Source organism: Dicentrarchus labrax, unplaced genomic scaffold (assembly GCF_905237075.1).
Source record: "Dicentrarchus labrax unplaced genomic scaffold, dlabrax2021, whole genome shotgun sequence".
In the NCBI taxonomy this organism is placed as follows: domain Eukaryota; kingdom Metazoa; phylum Chordata; class Actinopteri; family Moronidae; genus Dicentrarchus; species Dicentrarchus labrax.
Window position 1 is genome coordinate 15,668,539 of NW_026136723.1, and position 27,313 is coordinate 15,695,851.

Genomic DNA, 27,313 nt, shown 5'->3' on the forward strand with positions numbered 1-27,313 from the left:
GTCAGGGCCTCATCGATCAGGGCTGGCGCCGCACATACACATACTCTTAGACGTACAGGTACAGGTACAGGTATAGTCACATTAACCTTAGGGGCCTTTCACTTTAAGTCCAACTTCATCCCCCAGCTGCTCTTTTTTTCTCCTTTTTTCCTACTTTTCCTACTAGACTGCTCTTTCTTTTTCTATTGTCAGCCATCTGTCTACCTCTGTTTCTCTACATCTTCCCTCTCAGTCTTCTTCATCGCCCTCTCCTCTCCCTCATCTGTTGTGTGTAGCTGATAGTAGCTGCTTTATCATCCAGTGGCAATTGAATCAAAAGTGTATTCTCCCATTCTCTCTCTCGCCAGGCCTGGTGACTGGCATAGAGTGGAGAGTACTAACCTTATAAACACAGTCAGAAACACACACACACACTCTCTCTCTCACACACACACTTTGTAATACAGTAATACATAAAGTCATATATGTTCATTAGCACAAGTTATATCTATTTATCTCTCTAAAATATTTTGACAGTCCAGTCAAAGTAATGTCTCGCTTTTCTCTTATGTATGCTTACAGGAAAACAGCAGTAAAAGCACCCTGCCTTGCTTCCATTAAAAGCAATCTGGTTGCCCTGTAAGCTGTTGTACATTTATTCGTAGTCTGCCCCCCCAGCAGCCCAATGGCCCTCTGGAGCTTTGCAGGCCGTGAGCCAAATTGTATGCACTTTATACATACAGAGGCTTGTGGTGTGTAACAGTGATCAGTTAGAGTTTCAGGGGAGAGATACTCTACCTGGGATGTGAATGAGTAACAACTATAAAGATGACCATGCAAAGAGTTATGTGTATTTCGTTCTTTCTTTTTGTCTCACTGTGCTTGCATTTTTCTTGATTTTTTCCACAGTGTCCATGAGACAAATTGCACGCGGTTGGCTTTTGGAGAAAAGTCGGATATTCTGTGTATATAGCAGAGCATGCATTATTCTTTCTAGAAGTTCTGGAGCAATTACTAATGCAGACAGCCTTACAGTAAACCTCCTGAGCGGCTGACTATCATAAATTATTTTATTCATCATAACATGATGGTATTTTTTATTTGTGGTGCGTCTATATATTAACATGCTAATTTTTAATGCGTAGAATGAGTCGGGCTTTTATTCCACTTTATCCTGCCTTCACCCCCTGCTTAGGTCACATTTCCAGTTGTAGCAGATTGAATATACAGAGAGAACCCATTGTGATCTTTACCTCTAAACAGATATTGATTTATTTTATTGTCTTGGCCATGAGAGCAATATTTATTCTGCTATTCTCTAAATCCTAAACTGGGAACCCTTTCCAGATGTCTTTTTTGAAATACTTTAATATGAAGATATTTTGTTGAGGCACGTCAGTAAAGCACTCAGGGCTGAGCAGGTCTTTTCCCCCAATGTCCCTGTGAGACCAACCCTGCTGATTTGGTAGATTTCGACTGATGCTTTGCTTTTAATTGACATTTCCCTGAAAAGAGGGAGGGATGGTGGTACTGGGGTGGATGGCGGGCAGTGGTGGGAAAAGTGTGCCCTCAGCAGAAATGTGACTCCCTCTCTACATGGCCTAAAAGTCTCCTCATCTGTTTAATTTATTAATGTAGTTATTTATTAATGTATTTGTTTACTTATATATTTGTTTATTCATTGGGGACAACAAAGTAGATACGAGCAGAGGCGTCGTCTTAGCGTGCGTTCCCAGGTCACTTAACTCGATCCAGTATATGACACTTAAGACAAGGTGATCAGAGAAGACAACATTTGTGGATTTCCATTCATAAATTATGTAGAAGTCACTACAGATGACTGTTTAAAACAGGAATTACTATTAGCTCATATCTTTTTTGATAGTGGCTATAAAGTCTTGAGATGCATCCCTCATTACAGGATGTCTGGTGCCCAAAACCAACAATGAATTGGATTGGTGATGGCGCTAGATAGGCGCTAAATTTAATGGAAAATGTATTGAATAGGGGATCACCAAAGTCAGTAGGATTCAGCCTCTGAGGACCATGAATGTCTCTTCTAAGTTCCATTCAATAGTTCTTGAGATATTTCAGTCTGCACCAAAGTAGTAGACGACGGACTAACATCATCCATAAAGCCACCTCGCTAGCACGGCTAATCGAAGTGAAACAATGTATTTGTGACACATTTCTAAAGATTTATGTCCTTCCAGGCAGAGAGGCTTTAAAGTGTTCAGAGAAAGACCTCTGGTTCTGATCGGACTTTTGACAAGTAACAACAATAAAAATATAAAACATCCCTATTCCTTCAGTGCTACAAAATACCATATTATCATCATAAATCATCTTTGGTGTACGCTCAGTGTCACTTGTTCTTTAAACACCGCAGGACACCGACATTTACTTGATTGGAGGACTTTAACTAGTAAGTGGTATTTTGCAGCCATATGTGAGTTTGGCAGATGTTGTGATTTGAGGCCTGCCTGTGGCTTGTGGTCTGAATGAGACGAGGTTTGAGGGGTTTGTTACGCGACACCCAGCAGAACTCTACATTGTGATTACACAAACTGGCTGCATAAACAGATATGGTGAGCTGTGTTGGCAGTAACTCATTGCATTGTTTTGGAATTACTATATGTAAGGGATAGTATTGTATTCAGGTAAATGCAGAGTTGCTTTCATAACTTATTTGTAAGGGAATGTCGCGTCTGCATTTTGTAAAAGCCAAGCTGTCGATCCGGGTATCTGCGCTGTAACTTGTTTCCTGTCATAAAGCACAAGTCGATGAAAGAAACCACCTGAGATGCTGCCCCAACTAATCTCCTCCTCGTGGAAATACACAGTGCTTTGAGTTAATTGAGGGGAAAAAGACAGACAGTTTAGTCAGCACATTACTCAGTTGATTAACATCCAAAATGCATTGTTTGCAGAGAGTCATCTGGGTATGTTTTTTTTCATAAACTAACTGCTGTGGCTGAAGCACAAACTCTTCCCCGTGCATGCATCACTGGGCTGAGAAATATACAATAGTAATTTGGGGGTGTCTGTTTATTCACGCTTGGTGTCCGGTGTCTTTCTAGCTGTCTAAGATCTACTTTGTCTTTTCTATTTGTAGCGTCTGACCATCTGGAAAGTGCGGCTGGGCAGGCAGACGGAACAAAAACATTTGTTCATTCATTGACTCCTCGCACATGTGATGACAAAACTGTTTTTTTTTTACGCAATGTAAGAAAAGAAACGACATAACGGAGGCTTTTCACATTACACTTACATTACAGAATGTCTGTTTTGATTGTATAAGTACCCTCTCATCAACACCATCATCATCTTTCTATGTGTTTATTTCACGTGGTTTTCAACGGGTAGTTAAGTAACACTACAAAAAGTGGATATTGTTACAATAATCTTTTCTTAAAATTTTGTTTAGGTTGGATTTGTTCCAAGTTTGCATTCCTTCTGCTACCACTTCAAGTATCAGAAGATACTGTATCTATTATGCAACCATCTGCTTATGTGTAGTTGGCCCATTGTGGCTTCCTGGTAATTGTTACATTCATTTTACTAAAGATTTGAATCACACCAATTTGGCTGCTCCCATTTGGATGTGTGAACATGATGTTTTTAAACAAATCATAATTGATATTTTTTCAAATTTATGGAGCTTTTCCACAATCTTGTCACAGCAGAAAAGTCTTCCCTGAAAATGTGTTGGTTCTTACAGACAAATTAATGTCATAATTTTGTCAAGCGGGTGCCTGACAAAATCTCAGACATCTCTCTTATCCTTTCTTCCAGTTTCCCTCTATCATTTCTGATCTGAGGCTGTTGCAACCGATTACACTTTGAGGGTTTTAGTCTTGAGAGGAAATGGGACATAATTTCCTCTTCTGCTAAATGTATTTTTTTGTGAGTTGCAAGTTTCTCTTCCTAGTTTTGACCTGCACTCACTTTGTAAAACAGTTTTTTAATGTGTGTGCTCTGAATGCATTTCATTTCACACACATTTAGCCTGGTGGGAGACTTGTTGATCGCATTACTAATTGAAGAGAAAGGGCACCATTGTGTGAGACCATGAGAATTGGTTTAGCGTCCAACAAGTGTTCTCTAACTTTGGGCTCTGACATCTAGACCAGCTGGAACAGCAGCTGCCACCTGGCTAATCCTGCCTTGCTGTTCGCTATTCACATGGCACAGAGGGCAGGCAGCGCTGGTGTTTGTTCTCACTTCTGTCTCTCTCTCAGCTCTTATTTGTTTCAAACATTTTGGGGACGACCAACACAAACAGTATATTGTTAGGGATCCCTTAGGGTTCTCATTGCCTTGTCAGCCATTGTGATTACCAGCTAGAATTTGAACAAATTATACAATATAACACTGAATAAAACAGATGATATCATGATTGAAAATGAGCCGTATTTCCTATCTTTATCTGAAATCACATTCCACCTCTCTGCTACCTTGTAGATCCTTTTAATCTTTCTGTCGACAGTTCCACTGAAACAACATCTAACAATAACTTTTTTTCCACTGGTTAAGTGGGACACAGTGTGGCCGTTGCCACATAAGTGCCAACATTTTTCTTTTCCGCAGCACACCATTTCAAACATAAATGTTTTTACTTTGAAGTTAAAGTCAATGCATCATCATTAGTGAGGGGCATTTTTGAACAGGAAGGGGTACTTGCTATATATGACAAATAGTTAGTTGTTGTAACCTGTTCCAAAAAGATTTGACCACAATGGAACTGTCACATCTTTCATTCAAGAGAAATTCACATGGATGTTATAGCTGTATGTGAGAATTGTACTATGAATGTGTGATAACAGTTTTGGCAATTTAAAGAGGTGCTGGACAAATACTTTTCATGTTTTCATTACGTTCTTGTCTGTCTGCTCTTGAACAAGGATGCAGATTGTCTGGTGGAGACATTTCCCTTCTACAGTGTTGTGGTAGAGATAAAGTGTTTATACTAACATGAGAGCACCTCGAACATGAGACACAATTTACTGGAATTTATGTTGTGTTTTATTCTGGAGTAGTTCTCAAACTGAAGTGGCCATTACTTCTGTGGGACAGTGATTTTTGTCCCAGCAAGAGCTGCACGATCCCAGTCCTCCTTTGAAAGAAGAGCAGTAATACCAGTCATCTTACACTGCACGCTTCTACTGTGAATTTGAACAGACACGCTGCAGCACTGTAACATGCTGCCTATCATCCAGTCTATGGGTATTCAGATCATTTGAATAAGTTTTACAGCACTCAAGTTCAGATTCAAATAAAATTCAAATAATAACCTTTGTATGTTATTACTGTTCTTTCTTATATACTTCACTGATAAACTTGATTATTGAGTCTTGTGCCACTGGCCATATATGACTCGGCATGCTGTGCTTGTATTATGGTATGGATCAACAAATCTTTTCCTGCTTATTTGCTACTTTCCCTGTTGGTTAATCACACAGAGAGTGAACAAAGCAGATTTTAGTGAGTTTTATATAGCCCATTAATTTATTTTTCTGACAACCTTTCAACTTTTCCCCCTACAAACAAATATATGTATTTTCTTTTTACTTTTTCAAAACAGGCTTATTACTTTAGTTTTAATGAATTGGAGGGGGATTATCATTTATTTATTTTTTCAAAGCTGGAAGTAGAAGTAAAAGACGAGAGGGAGACACGACAGTTAGTTTCAGTTGCACAGAAACATCCAGTAGAAATGTCCTTCAGAGAAACCAAGAGAGTACTTTTTTACTTTTATACTTTGAGTACATTTCAGAGCCTGTAGTTTTTCACTTTTAAAGAAGCTGAATCAGTACTTCTACTTTCACCAGAGTCCTTTTTTACAGTAGTATCTGTAAAGAATGTGTGTACTTTTGACACCTCTGCCTGTGTGTGATTATGTGTTTCAGTTTTCTGCTGGTGTTCAGCTGCTTGGTGTTGTCTGTGTTCTCCACTATCCCTGACCACCAGAAGTTTGCCAACCAAGGCCTCTTCATCCTGGTAAGACCCCCTCACACACGTATGACTACTTCAGCATCCATTTTCATATACTGTCTGTTATTATATACCATCTCACTTACTGTACGCGTTGCTTTGTTTGCCGGTAGAGGCGCAGACAGCTATGTAAGCAGGTGGGAGGATTCAGGTGTTGTTGACTTTGCAGGAAATCACAGACATGATCCACTAATCCTAATAGCTATCCCATAATCGCTCCTCTTTCTCTGTGCTCCAGCTGCTTTAGTGAAAGGTAATGGACACTCGCTTTCTCCTTCTGATCCTGACGCGTCCTCTCTCCACCTCCTCCTACCCACTCTCTTCCCACCTTGCTCAGCTTTACGTGTTCACTCTTTCGATCAATCACCCGGCCATTAGCAGGCAATCAGCCATTAGTGGACTTTACTTACACGAACATTCGCTCTAATGACAGATTGGTTCGTTGCACCTTAAACTGCCCGTACAGTCTAGAAACCTGAAAGCAAGACAGACAAAGAGGATAAACTGACAGAGTGGCGTGTTAATAGGCTGAGACTGACATGGTATTTCAAATTGAATAAAGAATAGAAAGCAAATACATTTAACAGTTCTTGTTTTGTTTCAGCCTTTATTTTAGCAGCTAAGCCCATTTATATGATGTTGATACAAAGGTTTATTAAATAGAGCAATAAAGTATGTAAATCATGTAAATAATTTGCAGTTACAGTGTTTCTGCAGTGTGGGGAGGTGAATTGATTTCCAAACTTCAATGTCCATCACACAAGATATACTGTGTGCATTTTAAGCTGCCATATGGACATTCACTTCACCCACAGTTTAACACACCTTGTTGTTGAGCATATCATAGCGTACTGTCCTCTCTCCCATTCAACACTGATGCTAAGCTGATATAGAATGAGAACAATTTAAATGTAGCTTTTAAATTAGGTCTTGTAAGTTCTAAATAGATATCCATAAACACCAATATGATGCTTTCAATAAAACCAGTAACTTAGATGTTTTGTTTTGGGGACACTTCTCCTTCTACAAAACAGCTGAATTTAATGATTTAATGGAAAAACTATGAAATGCCGGACTGTCCCACTCAACTGTTATCTTACGGTAATCTTTCAAACACTGACTGGTGTGTGTCATTGACCTGTGTGTGTGTGTGTGTGTGTGTGTGTGTGTGTGTGTGTGTGTGTGTGTGTGTGTGTGTGTGTGTGTGTGTGAGTGTAGGAGTTTGTGATGATTGTGGTGTTTGGGTTGGAGTACTTCATCAGGATCTGGGCGGCTGGCTGTTGCTGCAGATACCGTGGATGGCAGGGACGGCTGAGATTTGCCAGGAAGCCCTTTTGTGTCATAGGTTAGTGTGAGTGTGCGAATAGTACGCAAACACACGTCAAAGCGTTGTGTGTGCTCATGAGAAAACTGTGTAATTTTATCACTTCATAATGACTCTTCTCTCTATGTTTCGTTCCTGAACGTCTTCTCCGTAGACTTCATAGTATTTGTGGCGTCATTGGCAGTGATAGCAGCAGGCACACAGGGCAACATCTTCGCCACGTCAGCCCTGCGCAGCATGCGCTTTCTGCAGATCTTGCGTATGGTGCGAATGGACAGACGGGGAGGCACCTGGAAACTACTGGGCTCAGTGGTTTACGCTCACAGCAAGGTAACAATAGTCTTTTTACACACACGCTCTACTACAGAAACACACTTTCTCTGTTTTCTTATTTGAGAATGGGCTACATTTATAGGTTTGTTGTGCAGACATTGATAATTAAAAGTATACTAATGCATGCCATGAACACAGTATTATGGATTATTATAAGAGCAGGAAGAAGGTTGAGGGCTGGGGAGAGTTATTAAAAGGCTAGCGATGATGGTTACTAATGGGATAAATAACATAATAACTCTGTGTTGAGGAATATGTGGTGAGTCTACTGATGACCAGCTGTTACTTGATTACATTCACTGCCCTGAAACACCAAACTCCCCTTTAGCTGCTCATTTCTGGCAATTAGGTGTTAGTTTTTGTGCTGACCTAAACACCTGACACCCACCGGTCGGCTGCACAACATAGTTAGACGTTGGTGATGAACTGATGCATCAGCTGTCTTAGCAGAACCGTGCAGCCAAGTCAAAGTAGAAGCCAAATGTGATGATGATGATGATGATGATGATGATGAGAATTTAGCCAATAATGATGATAGTGATACGGTAATGACAGCAGGGATTATGAACGTAAAGATGCTGTTGCTGCTGCTGACAGGTGTGATACCTCCTCTCTCTCTCTCTCTCTCTCTCTCTCTCTCTCTCTCTCTCTCTCTCTCTCTCTCTCTCTCTCTCTCTCTCTCAGGAGTTGATTACAGCCTGGTACATAGGTTTCCTGGTCCTGATCTTTGCCTCCTTCCTCGTCTACCTGGCAGAGAAAGACATCAACTCAGACTTCAACACCTATGCAGACTCCCTCTGGTGGGGGACTGTGAGTACTAAATCATGCACACAGGATCTCTGTGGCTGAAGAGACAGACAAGGAACCACAGGCAATACAAACATAAAGAGGCATATATTAAGTGTAAGGCCTCTGGGAACAGTGCAACCATATAATAATAATGTAGATCACAAGTATATTATAGCTCTTGACAACTACATTTATTTCAAATTCTGCCATGTGTCAACAGTAGAGAAGTCAGTCTTGTTTTCAAGCTTTACTTCATCCATTGTGAATGCACACAGATATCAGCAGTGATATAAGATTTTAAGATGTTTTCTTTTTACCTTGTTTGACTGTGATAAATATACAGATGGGAAATGTTGGGAGAAACAGGCAACAAAAAAGGCACCATTAGGCTACCGGGGCAACCCTTCAAGGTTTCTGAGCAGCATTGAAACCATAAAATGACTTTTTTGTTGTATAAACTTCAGATTGATGTCAGAATCGTCCAGGAGTCACAGTCAAGGACATCAGCTAATGCTCATTTGCAGTTATATGATTTAAAAAAATATGACGCAAATGACAGGCGTAAATCAGTTGTAGTTTCATACAAAATATTTTATAGGTTGTATTTTCTGTGAATTCTGTGTTTGGAAACAACCATAGAGACGAATACAGTGTGTCATCCCAGTACAGTTTGCATTTTGTTATCATATTGTGAAATCTTACATTTTCACCTACCCAGATTACTCTAACCACTATTGGCTATGGTGATAAGACACCTCGTACCTGGCAGGGGCGGCTCCTTGCTGCTGGCTTTGCTCTTCTGGGAGTCTCCTTCTTTGCCCTGCCTGCCGTAAGTTTATTCACATCAACGTATATTCACTCACAAACATGTTAGTGGCTCTTCTCATGACTTTGATTTGACCTCTGACCCTCAGGGAATCCTGGGGTCAGGCTTTGCCTTGAAGGTGCAAGAGCAGCACCGGCAGAAGCACTTTGAGAAGAGGAGGATGCCTGCTGCCAACCTGATACAGGTATTGGCCTCAGTGTTTTAATCTGATGTTTAATGAATTCACACTCAAGGTACAGTATGTTACGTTAACTGTCGCTGTGTGTTTCTGTGTTGTGCATTTGTGTTTTTCTTTAGGCTGCATGGCGTCTCTACTCTACAGATGCCAAACACTCATATCTAACAGCCACTTGGTACTTCTATGACAGCATGTTGCCTTCGTTCAGGTAGGTGCTACCATCAGTCTCCATTATCAGCTCTGAATGGATTCAACCATCAGAAATCTGTGGTTGTCTTTGGTCCTTTGTTTGAAGTGATGTAATAAGTGCAGACAGAGATTTGAGAGTTGCATCACAAAACAGTGAATTGTGCACAATAAATAGTGATCCTTTACTGCTCGTACATTCATATTGTTATGAGAAAACACAGCATATATTGCAAATGAAACCTTTTTGCCAATCAGTTATATGCAGTGGTGGCTCAAGTAAAAAGGAATGATGTTCCTGTTCATATTTAGCCCTTTCGTTTTCTTCTGCCACCACTATTGAATTACGTTTAAATTATTTTTGTTATACGCAGTGGTTTCTTATATTTTGCATTTATGTATTAATTTGACTAATTATTATTTGCTTAAAAGGAGGGGAACGTGAGAAACACAAATAGAAACATCTCTCTTACCTTAACATCAAAACTTTCACTATGAAAAACCTAAATTTAAATTTCATCTATCATCTTATTCCTCTCAAGTATCCCTCTTCTTTTGAGCGTTTGGACCATTGATTTGGCCTTTTTGTGAGTTTTTCATATTTTGTTGTTTTTTTGTTCATTTGTCATGTTTTTTTTTTTTTTTGTGTTTATTTGTGCACGTGGGGTGTCAGAGAACTGACGCTACTGTTCAGTCACCTCCAGCGACAGCGTAACACCAAGAAGGTTCTCCACAACTCCTACCACACGCTGCTGTCTGGGCTCCGGCCCTACAGCTCCCCCTACCTGTCGGGGGACAGGTACGCACCCCGGCACCTCACACAGCCTCACAGTACACCCAGACAGGTGGCCGAAAGTCTACTTACACTCATGCACAGTCACACAATGAAAACAGTAACAACAAGGACTTACAGACCAATGCATTCAACAGGTGTACAAAGAAAATCAAGGTTGACTCCTTCTGGAGTTTTCTGCATGGATGTGTCGTGTATCTAACAATGTTTCACTAACGCTGATCTGAGACCACTGTGTTGCAGGCCCCCCTGCTTCTCTGCATCTTTGTCTGCTTAGCTCATACTCTTTGCCATCTCCACCGCCTCCCGCTGTTCACTCACTGGTTGCCTCTTCCTGTCTTCCTCTTTCTTTCCCCTTTATTCCCATCGCATCTTTTCCATGCCGTCCATCCTCCATCCTTCATCTGTTCTCAGGAAGGCTGAAGTTCCATGCAGGTTTGTTCTTCAAGTCCAGAGCTGTGCTTGTTGATTAAAGGGTATTCATAGGGCATTCATTGCTGCATTAGATTCATAACTTCTTTAGCATAAATCCTTAAACAAAAGCCAAGGTTATGAAGGGACTAACGGACGTAATGCATGCATTGACGAGAGAAGCACGTTAATGTACCTTAATAACACAAGTTTTGCTGGTAGAATTGTCTTCGATTTGAGGAGCGGCTGTCACACCATGACGTTTAATGGGCTGTCTTGATGAATATACTCAGGTGACACCTACTACCTCTGCATGATCCTTCAATCCCACCTCCTCACTTCACTCCGTGTCTCTATATTCAAAATAATGCCTCTCAGAAGTGTATTTTCCAGGTTTAGGTAAGAGAACAAGATCAGGAAAGTAAAGGGCAATTTGGACTATAGAGACGTCACACCTCACCCCTCCACCTCACCCTCTCTCCCTGGTTGTTCCTTTGCTACGTTTTGTCCTCATGGGTTCACCCTGTACCCAGGTTTTGTCCCAGGACTCCTCGTCCTCCTTCACCTCCCTCCCTGTCCCTTCTTCCACTCCTCTCTTCCCCTCACCCTCTCTCCCTCTGCCTTGTGTGTCTCCCCAGTCAGCTCCTTTCTAAAAAACGGGGTCTCTTCCGGATTCACGCTGGCCGCAAGCAGAGGTATCCACGGCAACAAGCCTGTGCACGGGACACGCTAAAATGTCATCAAATCAATAACACCACTCCTACTCCTCCTTTAACACGCAAAACCTGCTCACCTTGCCTGAAACACTTAAAGATTTGTGGACTGATGCAGTTGCTTTGCTAAATGTTTTGTTTCTGTTAAAGCATCAAACTATTTGCAGTTTGTGAATTTATTAAAGAATTAACAAAATTAGAAGCAAATGCCATGATATTTGCCTTATTTTCAACCATATCCTGCTCTTACCAATCAAATACCTTAAACAGACACTATACTCTGGTCCACAAATGCTTGAGTGAATCCTTTACTGTGAAGAAATGCTATGCTACTCTTTCCTGAAAGGATTTTTCTCCAGCTGGAGAAACTAAGGCTGATTTTTCTTGGTTTGGCTTGAAAGTCATTATACACCATGCGTTGAAAACACAACAGAAGTCCTTGATGGTTTCTCTGACTGTGACTGTGTGACAATGTTTCTTTTTAGCCAATGTTTCATCAAATGTCGCTGATGAAATGAGGAAAATAATTTTTTCCCCCAAAATTGTTGCTGAAGTCAAAAGAATCACCCCGCTCTTGACTTGCTTTATGTTTTCAATTCAGTTGCTTGCCTCATTTATAGTGTCTTCTTGGAGAGAAGGTTTAAATGATTCAGCATGCTTTCCTACTTCACATTAGTCATATGACCTTTGTACAAAATCAGTATGTTTGTGCTGTATTTTTAAAAGGTTTTTAAGTGCTAAAATGTCTTGGTTTGCATGCAATATGTTTTGGAAAGATTCAGTGAAGTTTACGGTCCTGAATGCATCCAAATCATTTACTTCCGCTCCCAACAGCATGCAAAGGTCCTTCACTCTATCTTCCCCATTTTCTCCAGTCTACCTGAAGCATTTCAGCTTGCTTGTAAGAAATGCTGTGTCCACTAACATCCCTTAACTATTTAAATTTTAATTTAAATGGCCGTCCATAACACACGCACAACAAAGAGTATATCATCGTAAAAATGTGGGAGTGAAATACTGGGCAGGAATTGCTCTGTGGTGCATGATGTTTGCATTGCCTTATGGATCCGTAACAGTGTTGTAAGTGGCTACAGTGAAGGAGTAGTCTCAAGAGCATGCCATAACAGCAGCGTTATGAGTCAATCTGTTGGACAGAATGGAGAAATAGCTTTCCTGTAAATAGATGACCTCACATACCGGCCTGCCGCGGGTTTTGGTGAGTGGTATAGAGAGTACTTAATGAGACACCTTATTGTACAGTTGCGCTTTGAAGCCGATATTTTGATGCTTACTCACTCTGTTGAACGGATTAAGGAAGCGTGTCTTTATTCTGATGGTGGTTGGAACATTTTCCGCCGTCCCAGCACTACTGCAGGTCTTGAATCAGGTTTCAGTCTGATTTTGCTGAATCAGGTGCTATGATAGGCACATTAAATAAGCAAATCCTCAAGGCAGAATCAGTTTCTAGCAATATTGAGTGGTCCCTGTGGTCAAACTGCTTCCACGATAAGTCAGCTAGTCTGTCCTTTGCTGTTTGTGTTACTGTTTTGTCTGTTTGTTGGTGATTGTTATAAAAGGCAGGGGCCATATTTTTTTGTGTTAATTCACTATTACTAACAAACTCTTTTCTAACGAGCTCAGGCTTCTGCTGCTTCCCTAAACTCCCAGGATAACACAGCTTAGTTTCCCATTAAGGTCAAAGGCATGGACATTGTGATTGAGAAAAGCCAAGTGCCTATCATGATCCGGAAAGAACATTGTGTCTTTAGATGTTTGAATATTATATCTTCACTGTCAGCAGTAAAATGGGCTTCCGGGATCGGATTAGGATGAACAATTCCAGATCATCCCAAACCATTCGGAACAAGGCGTCACCACTGCCCCCGGGCTCCAGCGTCCGGCGCTCTCCCAGCCAGGAGAACGTCGCCGAGGCCACCAGCCCGGGGAAGGTCCAGAAGAGCTGGAGCTTTAATGACCGCACACGCTTCCGCACATCCCTTCGCCTTAAACCACGCCCACCTGCTGATGGTAGGCAACACACACATGTCCAAACAAACATGTCCATTCACACTCACAAGGTTAATTTCTGCATAATAAAGTCTCTACCTCCGTCTTGGCTCAGTGGAGGGGGTCGGGGAGGACAGTGTGGAAGACAAACCATATTGTGACGTGGCCATGGAGGAGGTAATCCCAGCAGTGAAGACACTCATACGGGCTGTCAGGTGAGTCTTGCCATCAACAGTATGTTAGTTGTACCTACAGTGGAAATTGTTTTAATTGTAATAAGGCCATTCTATACGTAATCAGGTCCTTCTTCAACCTTGTAAAGGTTATTTCCAGTAAAAAGCAATGGCATCTTTTTTTTGCATTTCTTCCTTAGTAACAAAAAACTCTTGATATTTTTCCAACTGATCATACAGGGTTTTTTATTATGAGCCTCTACAAAACAGCAGAGATGTCCCTCTATTGTATTAGTGAATGTGAAATAAGAGACATTTTAAATGACAAAAGCGAAAAAAAGCTGAAACCCAATGAATAAAACATTTTACATATAACATAAAAAATAATTAATAATATAAAGTCCTATATGCATTGTTCAATAAGCCCTTTGGAATTAAACTACATCTCCGTAAACAGGTTAGATGGTCTTTTCTGAAAACCAGGTCATTGTCATTGATAGAATAAGGTCACTTTGCTCAGATATACAACCTGTGCATGTGTGGTCGGACCATGGGCTCTTCTTGTGGTATTTTATAGCCCGCATTGATGGGCGAACATGCTGCTCCTCCATTTAGGCGCAGCCGTGTGCCGATTCAGCTGACAGAGTAGAAATGTCCACGTAGGAGAGGTAACTGAGCCCTCCTGCAGGCAGGGTTAGTTCCCTCGTTTGACCTTGTCGCTCAGGAAGCCCAGCTCACTCAGGTCGGTCATGTGTAAGATGGCTTGATAGGGTGGCCTATTAGAGAGTACATTCACAGACACACACACACACACACACACACACACAGGATCACAGTATATTACGACTGTACAGAGACAAACGATATTGTTCAGTGTAGACAAGGACAACTGTAATAACAATTGATTTGACAATTGCTGTCACTGTGTCATCTCTTCCTGTAATTCATCGTCTATAAGCTTTGATGTAACTGTATGTACTGTAGTTCATCAGAGGTGGATGTTCTTACACGGTATGTGCTCAGACACTTTGAACTAATAGGCCGTCCTCAGCTTAGAGTCATGAAGAAAAGCAAAAACACTGTGTGTGTGACGAAATGCTCTTTTGGCAACTTTATACCACAATTATAATAATTAGTAATTAATCATGATGTGTAAAATGCAAAAATACACAACCTCCTGTTTTTGAATGTGTAGATTTCCCATAGGGTTACCAACAATATCTTGAATGCAACCCCTCCCCTCCCCCTGACACACACACACACATACACTCGTAGAGTAACTGCGTAGAGTTTTTCACTGATGATGGCAGAAAAAAACTACAACTGCTAGCAAACATCTGGTGTTGGGGCCAGGCTGGTCTCCAGAGAGGTTTGATGAGAGCGGATTACAACGACTCTCTTTCTGGTCCCTGATGTCGCTGCTGTTTCCCTCACGGACTGTGTGCTTCCGTACGCACTCTGTGAAGCTCTTGAATAAAGTCGTGCCTGGAAATAAACGGTGTGTGTGTGGGACATCCTGGTGGTTTCTTATCTGTATCTCTTCTGTCACTATATTGTAAAAACCGTGCCTCAGAAAATCAGTAAAAGCTGTACTGTGGGCAACATTATTAGGGATGCTGAAATTGGGCAGTCAAAACAGTCCATAAATGTTTTTGAAGCATCAGTTATACACCTTCCTGTATGATTCCCTCGCTATAATAGACCATTGTTTCCCATTTATTTCTTTGTTATTTGCTGTAGTTCTTGTAGGTTTGATATAAGTTCATTATGTTCATTTGTTTTTGTCTGAGGGTTCATTCTTGATGAATGCTGTAGTGCTTAAATTGACACTGACGGTGTTGTATGAACCCTAAATTTGTGTTATATTCTCAACTATTATGCTCTTGAAACAGTCAATTCTTCTGTTGCGTGTAGAGGTTGTGTCACAATCTTTTATTTTGAATGATCCATCATGGTTACAATTATTGCAATATTAGATTAATTTATATTGAAGGTTTTTTCTTTGTTGATATACAGCAGGTAGATACTTTCCGGTCTTCCGGCAGTATGATATATTATTGTTTGATATCGTTATGCCACTGATATTATATCATATGACCTCTCTTCTGGTTTGCACTTGACTCAGCAGATAGCTCTGACCTCAGCTGCTCTGTGCTTCAGACAATGGAAAAGAGGGAGTTCCTATAGATAGTGCAGGTGTGTAAACAGCAGGTGCTTTACACACACACACACACACACACACACACACACACACACACACACATGCAGCGTCTTAGCGAGGTTCATGATTGATGTCTGTGAAACACAAAATTGTGCAGCAGGCCTTAGTGCTGAGGCTTCACTTTAGAGAGATGCATGTGGTTTTATCAGTGCCGGCTGCTGGAATAAATGCGTACAGTGTTCTGTTTATGTATGAAGGGATAGGTAGAGGGAGCACAGGTAGAAGAAGAGAGAAGGAGAACGGGAAAACAAGGTCTGATATCTTTCTGTGCTCTCTACTGTGACTCTACATATGCACAAATCCAATACTGCACAAAAACACAAAATTTCTGCATGTTTGCAATCTCGGATGAAGCCCTTACTTTGTTAAAGAAATAGTTCGGACATGCTAACTATTTATAATCATTTCATCATCATCATCAGTTTTTTGAGGGTTTCAGCTGTAATATTTTAAAAACTCATATAATGTGCACGAAGTGTATTTCTCCGTAGGAGTGATTAAATACACACACTGTAGCTTGTGTGTTAGATTTCGTTCACTTTAGCAGGTAGGCAGTCTAATCTGGTGAAAGAATCAGACTTGCCCCTGCAGTCGCTCCCCCTGGTTGGCCCACCTTCGATTTGTGTCAGCATAACAGTCATTTTTAAGTCACAGATAAAACCTTGCCATTGGAGACTATCAGGGATCCACCTTTGCTGAATTGCAAAAAAATATTTGGACTAGCTATGCAAGCATTTTGGGGCACAGATGACACTTTCTGTCCCTCCAATCATTGCTGTGTTTTTACGTCTCAACTTCCTAACATTAGGAAGGTATAATATCTTTCAGTGAGCAGTGCCAGCTGTACTGTACCACTGCCAGTGACTGTTGCGCCGTAGCTGGAAGTTTTCTGCAGGGGAAGTGGGGGCCACAGTCAAGCCTGACCATGTATTATGAAAGCCATTTCATCGGCCGAGAAAAAGAGTCAGCATTTTAAAGAAACCCTCGGAGGATCCGAATCAAACCCCCCCCCCAACCTTTTCTTCTTCTCTACCCACACCTGAGACCCACCTTGGCAAAAAAATCTGCATCTACCTGCAAAATAAGAAAAGACCGCCTGCAAAAAATACCACAAACGCAGGAGTCATCAAGAAACAGAGTGCTGCATGAGGGAGGGAGAGTGCGCTGACGGCTGCTACACCACCTGCTGTAGAATGCCACTCCTCCTCTTGCTCCTCTTCTCCTTCCTTCACACCTTCTCTTCTTCTGTGTTGCAGCGCTGGTCACTACAAAAACCTCTCCACTGCATGTGGCTGCCGTAAATGCAAACGCTGCAGACCTCGACAAAGGTTGTAGTGGTTATTTCAGAAACTGACCCCTTTCTCAAGTTCAGATTTCATTTGCACCTGCTTAGCCCATGTGTGTGTAGTTGTGTTAGCGTGTACGTAAGTCTGTGTGTAAGCTTATGCATTTGTGGCATTAGATTAGATTTTGTTTGTGTGTGTGTGGTTGTGTACATAGATATGTGTGTGTGCGTGTGTTTGTGTGTGTGACGTCTTCTCAGAATAGTGTTTCTGATCTCCCATTTCCCAGACCTTTGATGTGATTTCTTTTCTTTCTCCTGTGAAAGCAAGTGGAAGTCTTACAGTGGACTTAGTCGTCTGCTTGTGTGAGATAGGATTCCCTCATAAAAAAAAGAAAATCCCTCCTTCCTTGCCCTCCCGCTCTCTCTGTCTCTTCCAGCTTGACTTGTAGTGCAATCCATCACAGGGTGAGATGACAGTTGAGTGTGTATATTTTGTCTTGCTTACATTTGATGTTTCCAGACCTTCTGCGGAGCCAGCATCTCTGAGCTGCCTATCGCATAAGTGATAAGAACGGAATTGAATGACCCACCCAGCTCAGAAAGCCAAACACACACACACAAACAAACACACACACACACACACACACACACACACACACACACACACGCTTAAACATTCCTCTGCTCCCTGCCCTTTATCTCTTGCACATCCTCCACTCCCTCCAGCATGACGTCCAACCAGACCGACACTGGTGGAGGATGTTGTCAGTGATGTGTTTCGCCGGGTGCAGTAGTGCTGGGTCAACATTCCTCGGTGTGATTCCCCCTCATTTGGGATGTGGGTGGTGATGATGAGCTGAGTACTCTTGGAGTGGGAGCAGCTGTGGTCCACCAGTGGCTGTCATACTGACAAAAGAGCGGTAACAGGGGAAAGCTCCGATAGAGGTGTGTGTGTGTTACCCGTTACTATCTGTGGGTTTCTGCTAATTGCTGAAACAGCAAGTACTGATAAGCAAATGTCTCCGGGAGATGTTGTCATCATCACAATATATCCACATGGTTTAGTAGGGGAGTGACTCTGCTCTCTTTATGGGGCTGTTTGTGAATGATAAGGTCACTCTGACTGCAATTAATCTTGTTATTCTCAGGGTCTCCTGCATCGTTTGATAGCTGTCCTGCCCCTGCATTTTTCCAAAGGTTTATTGTACGTCCATATGTGTGGATTCGCTGTGTGAGGCTCTTTAAAGGTTCTCAGAGGAGTGATAACCGTGAGTCTGGTGTGTTTGTGTATTTGTGCAGGATCTTAAAGTTCCTTGTGGCCAAGAGGAAGTTTAAGGAGACGCTGCGTCCGTATGATGTGAAGGACGTCATAGAGCAGTACTCTGCTGGACACCTGGATATGCTGGGCCGTATCAAGAGCCTGCAGATGCGGTAGGTTGCACACATGTAGTCACTACTACTCTGTTGCTTGAAAACTGTATTGTTGGAAAAATAAAATAATTTAAAAAAATTCTAAATTTGTGTTTGGGTTCCTTTGTTTTTTTTTGTTTTTTTTTTAATTAAAAATATTGTTTAAGTTAACTTTATGTGTGCCTTTGAAACTTAATAAGCTTTGTTAAAGGAAGACTTGACGTTTTGGGAAACTTTTTCACTTTCTTGCCAAGAGTTTGATGAAAAGATTAACACCACTTTCATATCTGTATCTATATATATACATATATCTATATATATATATATATATATATAGATATATGTATCTATATATATCTGTATGATGAATTTGAACCTACAACCAATAGCCTGTTAGCTTAGCTTAGCATAAAGACTGGAAATAGGGAAATTGCTAGCTCTCTAGCTAGGCCCTGTCCAAAGGTAACAACATCCAACAACCAGCACCTTTAAAGCTCACTAATCAACATATCATAGCACTGTTGTTAAATCTGTACAAAAACCTAATGTGAAAACAACAAGTTTTATTTGGGAGTCATGTGGCTAAGTAGTTTTTGGCCAGAAAACAACTCAGACTATGCTCTGAGATATGTAATGTTTATTTAATAACAAGTACATATTTATTGTAATCCGCTGTTTTTGTGTAAAAGGGTGGATCAGATAATTGGACGAGGAGCTGTGCAGCCCGATAAGAAGACGCGCCCTGAGAAGGGAGAGAAGACGCCACCAGAACTGGACCCACTGGATGAGCTAAGCATGATGGGACGTGTAGTCAAGGTGGAGAAACAGGTAAGAAATGAATATTGTGATTTATGTAGCGTGTATGTAGTGTTCTCTGTGTAAACATTGGATCATTTGCCAAATTTCAGTGGACTGCTTTTATTCAGTCTCGTAGATCTAAACAAGGTACCATAAAAAGCACAGGAAGTGCAATAAACTAAAAGCAGGAAATGAGCTGAGTGCCTGTTCATGTGTGAACCTGTTCAGTGCCACTTACTCAGTGTTTTTTCTTTCAGCAGTTTTTCTTTTCTGCAGCTCCCAAGAGACAGCCAATATATTGTTTCTGAATGCTAACAAATGATGTGTTTTGTGTTACTATATACCCGAGTTAGCATAGAACATGGACAGAAACAAAGTTTTATCTCATTAGACAGGTTTGACACATTCCAGTCTCTGTGTTTGTTCAGGTTCAGTCTATAGAGAACAAGCTGGACCTCCTGCTCAGCTTTTACTCCCAGTGCCTAAAGAAAGGCTCATCCAACTTTACCCTGTCCACCCTCCTGGACCCCGACCTGACATCTGACTACCACAGCCCTACGGACCAAAGAGACCTCTTCCCCTCTGCCAACACACTCAACATCTCCATGTCTGAGAGCGGCAACTTGGAATGACAGTGAGCTGAGCAGTCCCGGGGCTGTTCGAACACAGACACAAACCCTTTACAGTACGTCTTCCTGCGGCTGAGTCCTCACTTCAAGCAGCCCGACCTTAATCTCTTCTTTTTCCCCTTCATTTCATATCTGTCTGGGATGACTTTTACCCCTCCATCTCAAATCTGCTCTCCTCACCTCTTTTCCCTGAAGTGAATGTGTTTCCAAAGCTGATACAGACAGAGGCCACCAGATGGCTCCACCTGACAAGGCCAAAGCTACTCACCGCACACGCCTCTGAACCCACTAGATGAGGATGGAGATGAAGAGAGAGGACACATGGACGACTGTGACTTGACTACTGAACCACTTTCACTCACTCACCTCATGCTATTTATCTACGCCTACTTTAAAGCTTCAACTGTAGATAATCAGACTTTGGATTTTTATAGATCTTTGGAGAAGTCTTTCCCCCATCATCATCATTTCTTTTCTTTTTTTTTTCTTGGCTGCTTGAATCAACTGACTGAGAGTTTGCTGACTCAGTTGACACAGTCAGTGCTGCAAGTGCCATGCCAGTCATTTGTCCAGTACCTTAAGATGGCATTGCAGTTATGGATACTGCGATGAATGTAATGGCTCCCACCTGCACATTTCCGATTTCACGCCACCATACGACTAAAAAATAAGCACTAAAGAAGCCGTCAACGCAGAAAAATCTATTCCCTCGGACCTGGACAGGCAGACTGGGCTGACAGCCATCTCGCCAAAGCACCAAACCTCCACGTTACACCTTCCCACCCGAACAAGGGAGTTTTAAATATGTAAATCCTTGCTTTAAATGCCCAAAAAGAGCTGGGAGAATGTGTTGGGAGTGACTGATGTGTACTGTACATTGTTGTTTGTTTTCATCTCCATTCCCTCTCTAAGACTTCCTGTCTCCAACAAGCCCACTTGCAAAAAAAAAAATCACAAACAACTTATTCCCTGTTTGGATGGCATTCAAGTGAGGAATGTTCCGACTTATTTAGGATTTATTAGAGCCAAAATGTCCTCTCACCGGTCCAAAATCCCTTCTTTGCAATGTTTCAAAGGCTGTCGTAGCTCCTTGAGTATTTCAGTAACCTAACTTTGTGTTTGCCCTTTAAACCTCTCTGTCTTGCAGCCCACCCCTCCAGACATGCATGATCCTCAGACCCATCCTGTAGATAAAACCTCACTGATCCCCAGTCAGAATTGAGACATGTCACGTTTTCTGCACCGTTCCTCATCACTCGCGTCTAGCCTCAGGTCAGGCAGTCCGTAATACTTCACAGCCTTTCTTACAGGAGGATAGTTCTCACTCTCTTACCACTCTCACACACTCTCTTGCAGTCAGCAACTGTGGACAACAATGTAGAGACTTTTTGGCCAGTTTGATGCAGTTTTAAACAATGAACAACATTTAAGGCGTCCAGGTCTAACACATGAATTCCAGGCCATTATCCTTATGAATGCACGCGTCTTAGGAAATGGTTCCAGCCTTACAGCTCCACTGCAGACGGACTGTGTGCAGTGTTGAGGCTCCAGTCGCCACCTGTAGCTATTACTGACTATCATCGCCAGCCCACTTTACTCTCTGCTGTCTTTTCTGGTTCTTTCTTGGACATGTTTGATGCACAGTAAATAAATGCTCTGTGCTTGTGGACAAAACTGGAGAGTGCACAAATGCACACACATAAGGACACACACACACACACACACACACACACACACACACACACACATACACAATGAAAGCAATTCCTTTTCTTAAATACTTTGGCACTTGATAAATATAACACATTTTTTTGTCTTGTACAATTTTACCTTTTTGTTTAAATTTCTTTACTGTAATAATGTTCATGCACTCAATTTTTATTGTGTAACCTATAATGGCAAATTTCTATGTTTTTTTTAGAATGATTTTGGTTGTTAAAGTGACTGTAGGGTTTAAGTTAATATATTTAATTCAGTTAGATACAATCTTTGAATAAATGTAGCATTTTTTGTCAAGTTGAATCATGGATGACACAACTGTAACTACACACAGCTGATCAGGTTCGCACTCACAACTCGCAGAGCTCATATGTATATTTTTTTAATGTCATCAGATGATTGCTGCCAGCTTCAAGAAAAAACATTCACTCAACTGTATTTGGCCAGTGAAAACAGTTCGTCTCTCCCTGCAAGTGATTAATTTATTTGGTCCAGTCAAGCCAGTTGACTCAGGTGCTCCACTTTTCCATTCAAGCCAAGCCTAGACTTCAAACAGTGAATGTACTTCATTGCTCACTCTATCTTAGATCTATTAATGATCTGATGCTCTCGCTGCCATGGGGAATAAAATGGCAAAACTAAGCTCGCTGTCGGCATCATACAATCTTTGCATTCATTTCATAGAGAAATGCTAGGTCGCTTTATTCTTTGTCTACTTAAAGAAGTCTACTTATTAGAGGCAGTATTAGACTGAACACGTCATTGTCACCTGGAATGTTGAGCTCCATGAAAATGTACGTGAGACCACTGTATTGCATGTTGTTGTTAGTGGTGGCCCCAGTGTTAGAAGTAAAAAAAAAAAAATCTTAAGGATGTCTCCTGTAAAGTCTTGAGTCAAGACATGAAAGGAAATGACCTGTGCCTTCTATGTCCTCATTCTGTATCTGATATGGATCTGTCTCTAACTTAAATGCTGCTTTGAAGAGAACACTATTAGGGGTATCACATGCTCTTAATTTTTTTGCAAAACTTCGATCCAACTAAAGAAACAGCACCAAAATTGTTCTGAACATGTAATTTTAGGGTTTAGGGTGCTGCAACCTTGGATATTTTCTGAGAATATTACTGTATGTTTAGCATATCATTGTAACTCTACCAGGACCTCCTGGCATCAACACACTTACTGTAACACCAGTCAGATCTGGAGGCTGGAGGCATGGACATTCGTGTCGTCACAGGAAACTCTGCAGGCATGTGTCCTTCCATAAGCATGTCACATAGAGAAATATGGCTTCCACACAACTACCTCTGAGGCCACTAGGGGGCGCTAGTCTAGAAAACCAAGTATGAGAAACAGTAACCGATTGTCTAACTGACTGAATGCTATGCATGACTCAATCTGCACGTTCTCTTTTTCACTCTGTTCTTCTTCACGACGCCCGACTATCCATCGTTCACTGACTTGCTGCCATTTGACATTCCAGCTCGTTGCCCTTTAACTGCTCTCTTAGGTATTGGAACTGTTGTTAAAATAAAACACAAACTGATCAAAGCAATAAGCAAAATGTTAAGCCAACAAAGTCTTCCAATTCCAATTGATGTAGCTACTGGTTGATGAAATATGGCGCTTATTTTATTTTCTAATCTAATGTACACCTCTATTTGATCTTTTAAAGAGATACAAAAATGTGTATCTGATGAGGATAAAATTAGCTCACTTGACTAATTTATTAATTTATTTGTTTCAATAAAGCTCTTTGGACTGTAAGCTGACTTTGGTCTCTTTCTTTCTAATCAATATTGTGTAATGTTTGACATTTACAGAATGATAGTCTTCTTTTGCAGGGGTTGTAAATAATAAAACAGAGGAATGTAATTCATTTTTAAAGGCTGTGATTTCTAAACTCAAACATTATGATACCATGTACCAAGGCTGAGTCCTTACTGCAGCCGCCATTGGTTCGAATCCGACCTGTGGCCCTTTGCAGTATGTCATCCCCTCTCTCTCCCTTTCTTGTCTATCTTCAGCTGTCCTATCTAATAAAGGGGAAAAGGCCCCCCAAAATACACAAAAAACAAAAAAACACAAGTTAATATGTCATAATCATACATTCATACACTAAGATGGACTAAAATCATGATCTTAGCTCATGTTCAGATGTTTCATTGCAGCTTTACTAACATTTAACTAGAACAGAATGATCAAATTATTATAAGTAGACAATCTGAGAACAAACAACATTTTATTGACATACATTAATAGAACAAAACAGTTATTCCATCTTCTTTGTAACTCAAACTGGGAATTCATTGTGTGCAATGTGACTTCTTTCTGGTGTGTTCTTCATTTGAAGGATTTTAATCAAATTTCTCACAACAGTAAAATAGGAAAGCTAACTGACTGCAGAGTGACGTCAGTCTTTACGTCTGATCACACTGATTCACAATGTGAAGTTTCCTACACCGTAGCAGTGGTAGAACAAAGTCACATGTCGTTTGAAGGGGTCGATAATTAAATAGGCAAACGTCTGCTCCTCCTCTCGTCTCCCGGGGTAACATCGCCCAGACTCATCCTGCAGAGGATAAATAATACAGTGTGTAAATTATGGGGGAAATGCGAGTAAAACCTGTTGTTTAAGTAGAGGACAAACATGAAATGTACAAACTGCCACTTTTTCCACTGTTAATAATGTAATTCTTGACAGTTTATCGATCTCTACTAAATGATTCCTAATAGTGTGGTCGTTCCACACTGTTAAACCTTACAAATTAAACAAATCAGTTTCAAATCAAATAGTTAAACATTATATGTTGATTAATCGTTTACATTAACTGTATTATCAAATTGTATATATTGTATACTGTATATCTGACAATGGCTTTGAATCATCAAGCCAATTAAAGATGTTATAAAATGTTTCCTCTCGTTGAAACATACACGCAATGGTAAACATACAACACACACTCACTTACGTAGGCACAGACTTTGAGGACTGTGGAGACAACACTGATCTTCTTAGTCTCTGGATCCTTCTGTACACTAAAGGGTAGAAATACAATGTCATTATTAGATCATTAAGTTTCTAATAATGAACCTGATCAATAGTTGTTTACAGTGTTCATATTGTGGGGCAGTATGGATTCAAACATGGTCAGGTTCATCCCACCTTATAAGGTCTTTGTAGATTTGCTTGGTGGCGCTGATGTAAGGATCAATAGTGTCTTCGTACTGACAGAGCTCTCCTCCAAAACACAGGTGCTTGAAGAGGCGAAATATAAACTCTCCTCGCTCCTCTCTCCCAACCACGTAGTAGTGCTCGGAGTCCTCATCCTGCAACATCTGGGGGAACAGAAAAAGACTTGCACTGACTCCATGTCAAAAAAGATACGGACAGACAGACAGACAGACAGACAGACAGACAGACAGGTGGATGAGAAAAGAGAGAGTGACCTGTCTGAGTTCATCATAGTCGGGGTAGACATCATGAAAGCATTTAACTATATGTCCAGAGGGCCTCAGGATTCCACAAGAGTAGATTGGGTCAAACAACTCCATGGAGACCTTCGTGCACGGCACCGGCTCCACGTCAACAGACACCACTGGCTTGTCTACAACACACACACAAACACACACACACACACACACACACACACACACACACACACACACACACACACACACACAGTCAAAAACATTCCACAGAAATGTTACTGCAAATATTGTCCAGCAGATGAGATCAATTTCCTCCTCCTATCAGTGATGAAAAGGCTTTCTGGGGGACATGACATACCAAGAGGCACCCGGGCTGCGGCCTTCATCTTCCTGGACAGACTGGATACCACATCAGGATCTCTGAAGAAACACTGCGTGCACAGAGCGACATCAAGAGCATTCAAATGTGATGTAACGCATGAGTAATATTTATTAAAACAGACAACCAGTAATTGTTGTTTCTCAGGAGACTGATGAGCTATAACTACATCTGTTTCAGGTATGAGGGAAAAAAGGTAAAACCCATCACTTTCAGTCAGTGGTTATTCACTGTAATATCAGACTGTAACCTGTGCAAACTTTTCACTGTTGTAAGGGTAAAAGGTCTGGTCAAAGCTGTACGACTCAGCTGAAATCCTCCCCAGCATGGACCTGAAATAAAACACACATCCATTAAACAAGGAGCTCACCAACACTTGTTTCATTCATCATTTCTTCCTACCATTGTTTGTTTACATCAATGTCCATTGCATATTTATATAAAATAATATATGCATACATCCTTACTCATATATATACATGTAAGTACACACACACACACACACACACACACACACACACACACACACACAAGTAAAATAACCAACACCCAATCTAACAGAGGAAGATAAGTAACATTAACCTATAAAAATAATCAAGTTTTCAGGTTAGCTACATTTGTTAAGTCACGTACCATTTCATGAACAGTGCTAACACGTCTTTGTCCTGTAGGAACAGCTGTTTCTTGGAGGGAAGAGGAGTAAAAGAAAAAGTTAACTCAAACTCGCATTTCTCTCCTCCTGCCATGTTTACGCTGTCTTTGGATGTTGTTAGTACTCAAGAGGAGTCGCTCCGGTTCACAAACAAGCAGGTTTGTACGCGTTTACAGGCCAATCAGCGACAGGTGTGGACGGGTTTTGTTCCGGGTACCAGGGATAATAATCGGAGTGGTTGCTCTCACTTTTTCACTCATCTCAGAAGATTCGTGTAGCTACTTGTCGCCTTGACAACGGACGCTGGTGACGTCCCCGTGTGTTGCTAGAAAATCCTTTTTTAAATGCTAGCGTTAGCATAGCATCGTTTACTTCACTTGACTTGTATTCTGAGTGTGCTTAGTGTCGTCTGTTTGAAGTCTCTTTACTTTGCTATCTGTAAAGAAATGTATGAAGGTGAATAAAGGTCGACCTGCAGTAGGACAGGCGACATATACAGCCACCAGGGAGCAACCTTGTCCAGCTTTAGAAGCAGTAGCTGGATGTTGGCTGGTTCACACTGTAGAAAGCACCAACATGTGGGAGAAAGCCTACTGTAGACTACTCTTAGGCTCTTATTGTATATATCTAGTTCCATTCCATGTTTATTTCTACTTTTTACTATATGTTTATACCTATACATACATTTTTATTTACACATTAATAAAGTGTTTCTGATTCTGATTCTGATTCTGATGTAAGAAAAGTTCCACAACAGAGCAAATTCAATCTGCTGATGAAGACCCTGTGATACAGTGAAAATCATAAGACCCGAGTGAGTAAGTAGACCTTGATCTGAGATTATTTTCTCCAAAGAATAAGTATACTACTGCTGCTTCTTCATTCGTATGCTTATTTCTCTTATAACAACAACAACAACAACAACAACAACAACAACAGTTATTTAAATAATGGTCATATTGTACATATTGTTTTTTTTTTTACATTTGTATATGTTTATTGTTATGTGCCGGTTTACCAAAGCGAATTCCTTGTATGTGAAAAACTACTCATAATACTAAACAACATAATCCCTAACATC

General features: G+C 41.0%; 2 protein-coding genes across 6 annotated transcripts in view; one reads left to right on the plus strand and one right to left on the minus strand.

Moving 5' to 3' along the window:
* Positions 1-23,536, plus strand: part of LOC127358164 (potassium voltage-gated channel subfamily KQT member 4) — a 44,780-nt gene extending 21,244 nt beyond the window's left edge. Inside the window, exons 2-16 of one of the 5 annotated variants that reach the window (XM_051391050.1) lie at positions 5,889-5,979; positions 7,192-7,318; positions 7,452-7,627; positions 8,315-8,440; positions 9,138-9,248; positions 9,334-9,429; positions 9,543-9,631; positions 10,817-10,837; positions 11,192-11,212; positions 11,452-11,508; positions 13,325-13,554; positions 13,649-13,748; positions 18,512-18,643; positions 19,312-19,450; positions 19,849-23,536. In XM_051391050.1, coding sequence (XP_051247010.1) covers positions 5,889-5,979; positions 7,192-7,318; positions 7,452-7,627; positions 8,315-8,440; positions 9,138-9,248; positions 9,334-9,429; positions 9,543-9,631; positions 10,817-10,837; positions 11,192-11,212; positions 11,452-11,508; positions 13,325-13,554; positions 13,649-13,748; positions 18,512-18,643; positions 19,312-19,450; positions 19,849-20,052 — 1,720 coding nt within the window. In that variant the 3' untranslated portion in view covers positions 20,053-23,536. Of the gene's footprint in view, positions 1-5,888; positions 5,980-7,191; positions 7,319-7,451; positions 7,628-8,314; positions 8,441-9,137; positions 9,249-9,333; positions 9,430-9,542; positions 9,632-10,282; positions 10,409-10,816; positions 10,838-11,191; positions 11,213-11,451; positions 11,509-13,324; positions 13,555-13,648; positions 13,749-18,511; positions 18,644-19,311; positions 19,451-19,848 lie in introns of all 5 variants that reach the window. The other 4 variants (XM_051391045.1, XM_051391046.1, XM_051391047.1 and 1 more) reach the window with 4 other exon arrangements.
* Positions 23,537-23,994: 458 nt separating this feature from the next.
* cfap300 (cilia and flagella associated protein 300) lies at positions 23,995-26,516 on the minus strand. The gene is made up of 7 exons (XM_051390037.1): positions 26,214-26,516; positions 25,831-25,912; positions 25,560-25,632; positions 25,220-25,377; positions 24,936-25,108; positions 24,742-24,808; positions 23,995-24,341 (listed from the first exon to the last, which is right to left on the minus strand). The coding sequence occupies exons 1-7, from the start codon at positions 26,324-26,326 to the stop codon at positions 24,210-24,212; spliced, it is 798 nt and encodes a 265-aa protein (XP_051245997.1). The 5' UTR covers positions 26,327-26,516; the 3' UTR covers positions 23,995-24,209.
* Between the last annotated feature and the right edge of the window lie 797 nt (positions 26,517-27,313).

Coding starts and splice junctions, on each gene's coding strand:
- cfap300 (XM_051390037.1), bottom strand. CDS start 26,326: ATGGCAGGAGGAGAGAAATGCGAGTTTGAGTTAACTTTTTCTTTTACT. Junction 25,109..25,219: donor ACTATGATGAACTCAGACAG/GTCACTCTCTCT, acceptor CTGTTCCCCCAG/ATGTTGCAGGATGAGGACTC. Junction 24,342..24,741: donor TCCTCAAAGTCTGTGCCTAC/GTAAGTGAGTGT, acceptor TATCCTCTGCAG/GATGAGTCTGGGCGATGTTA.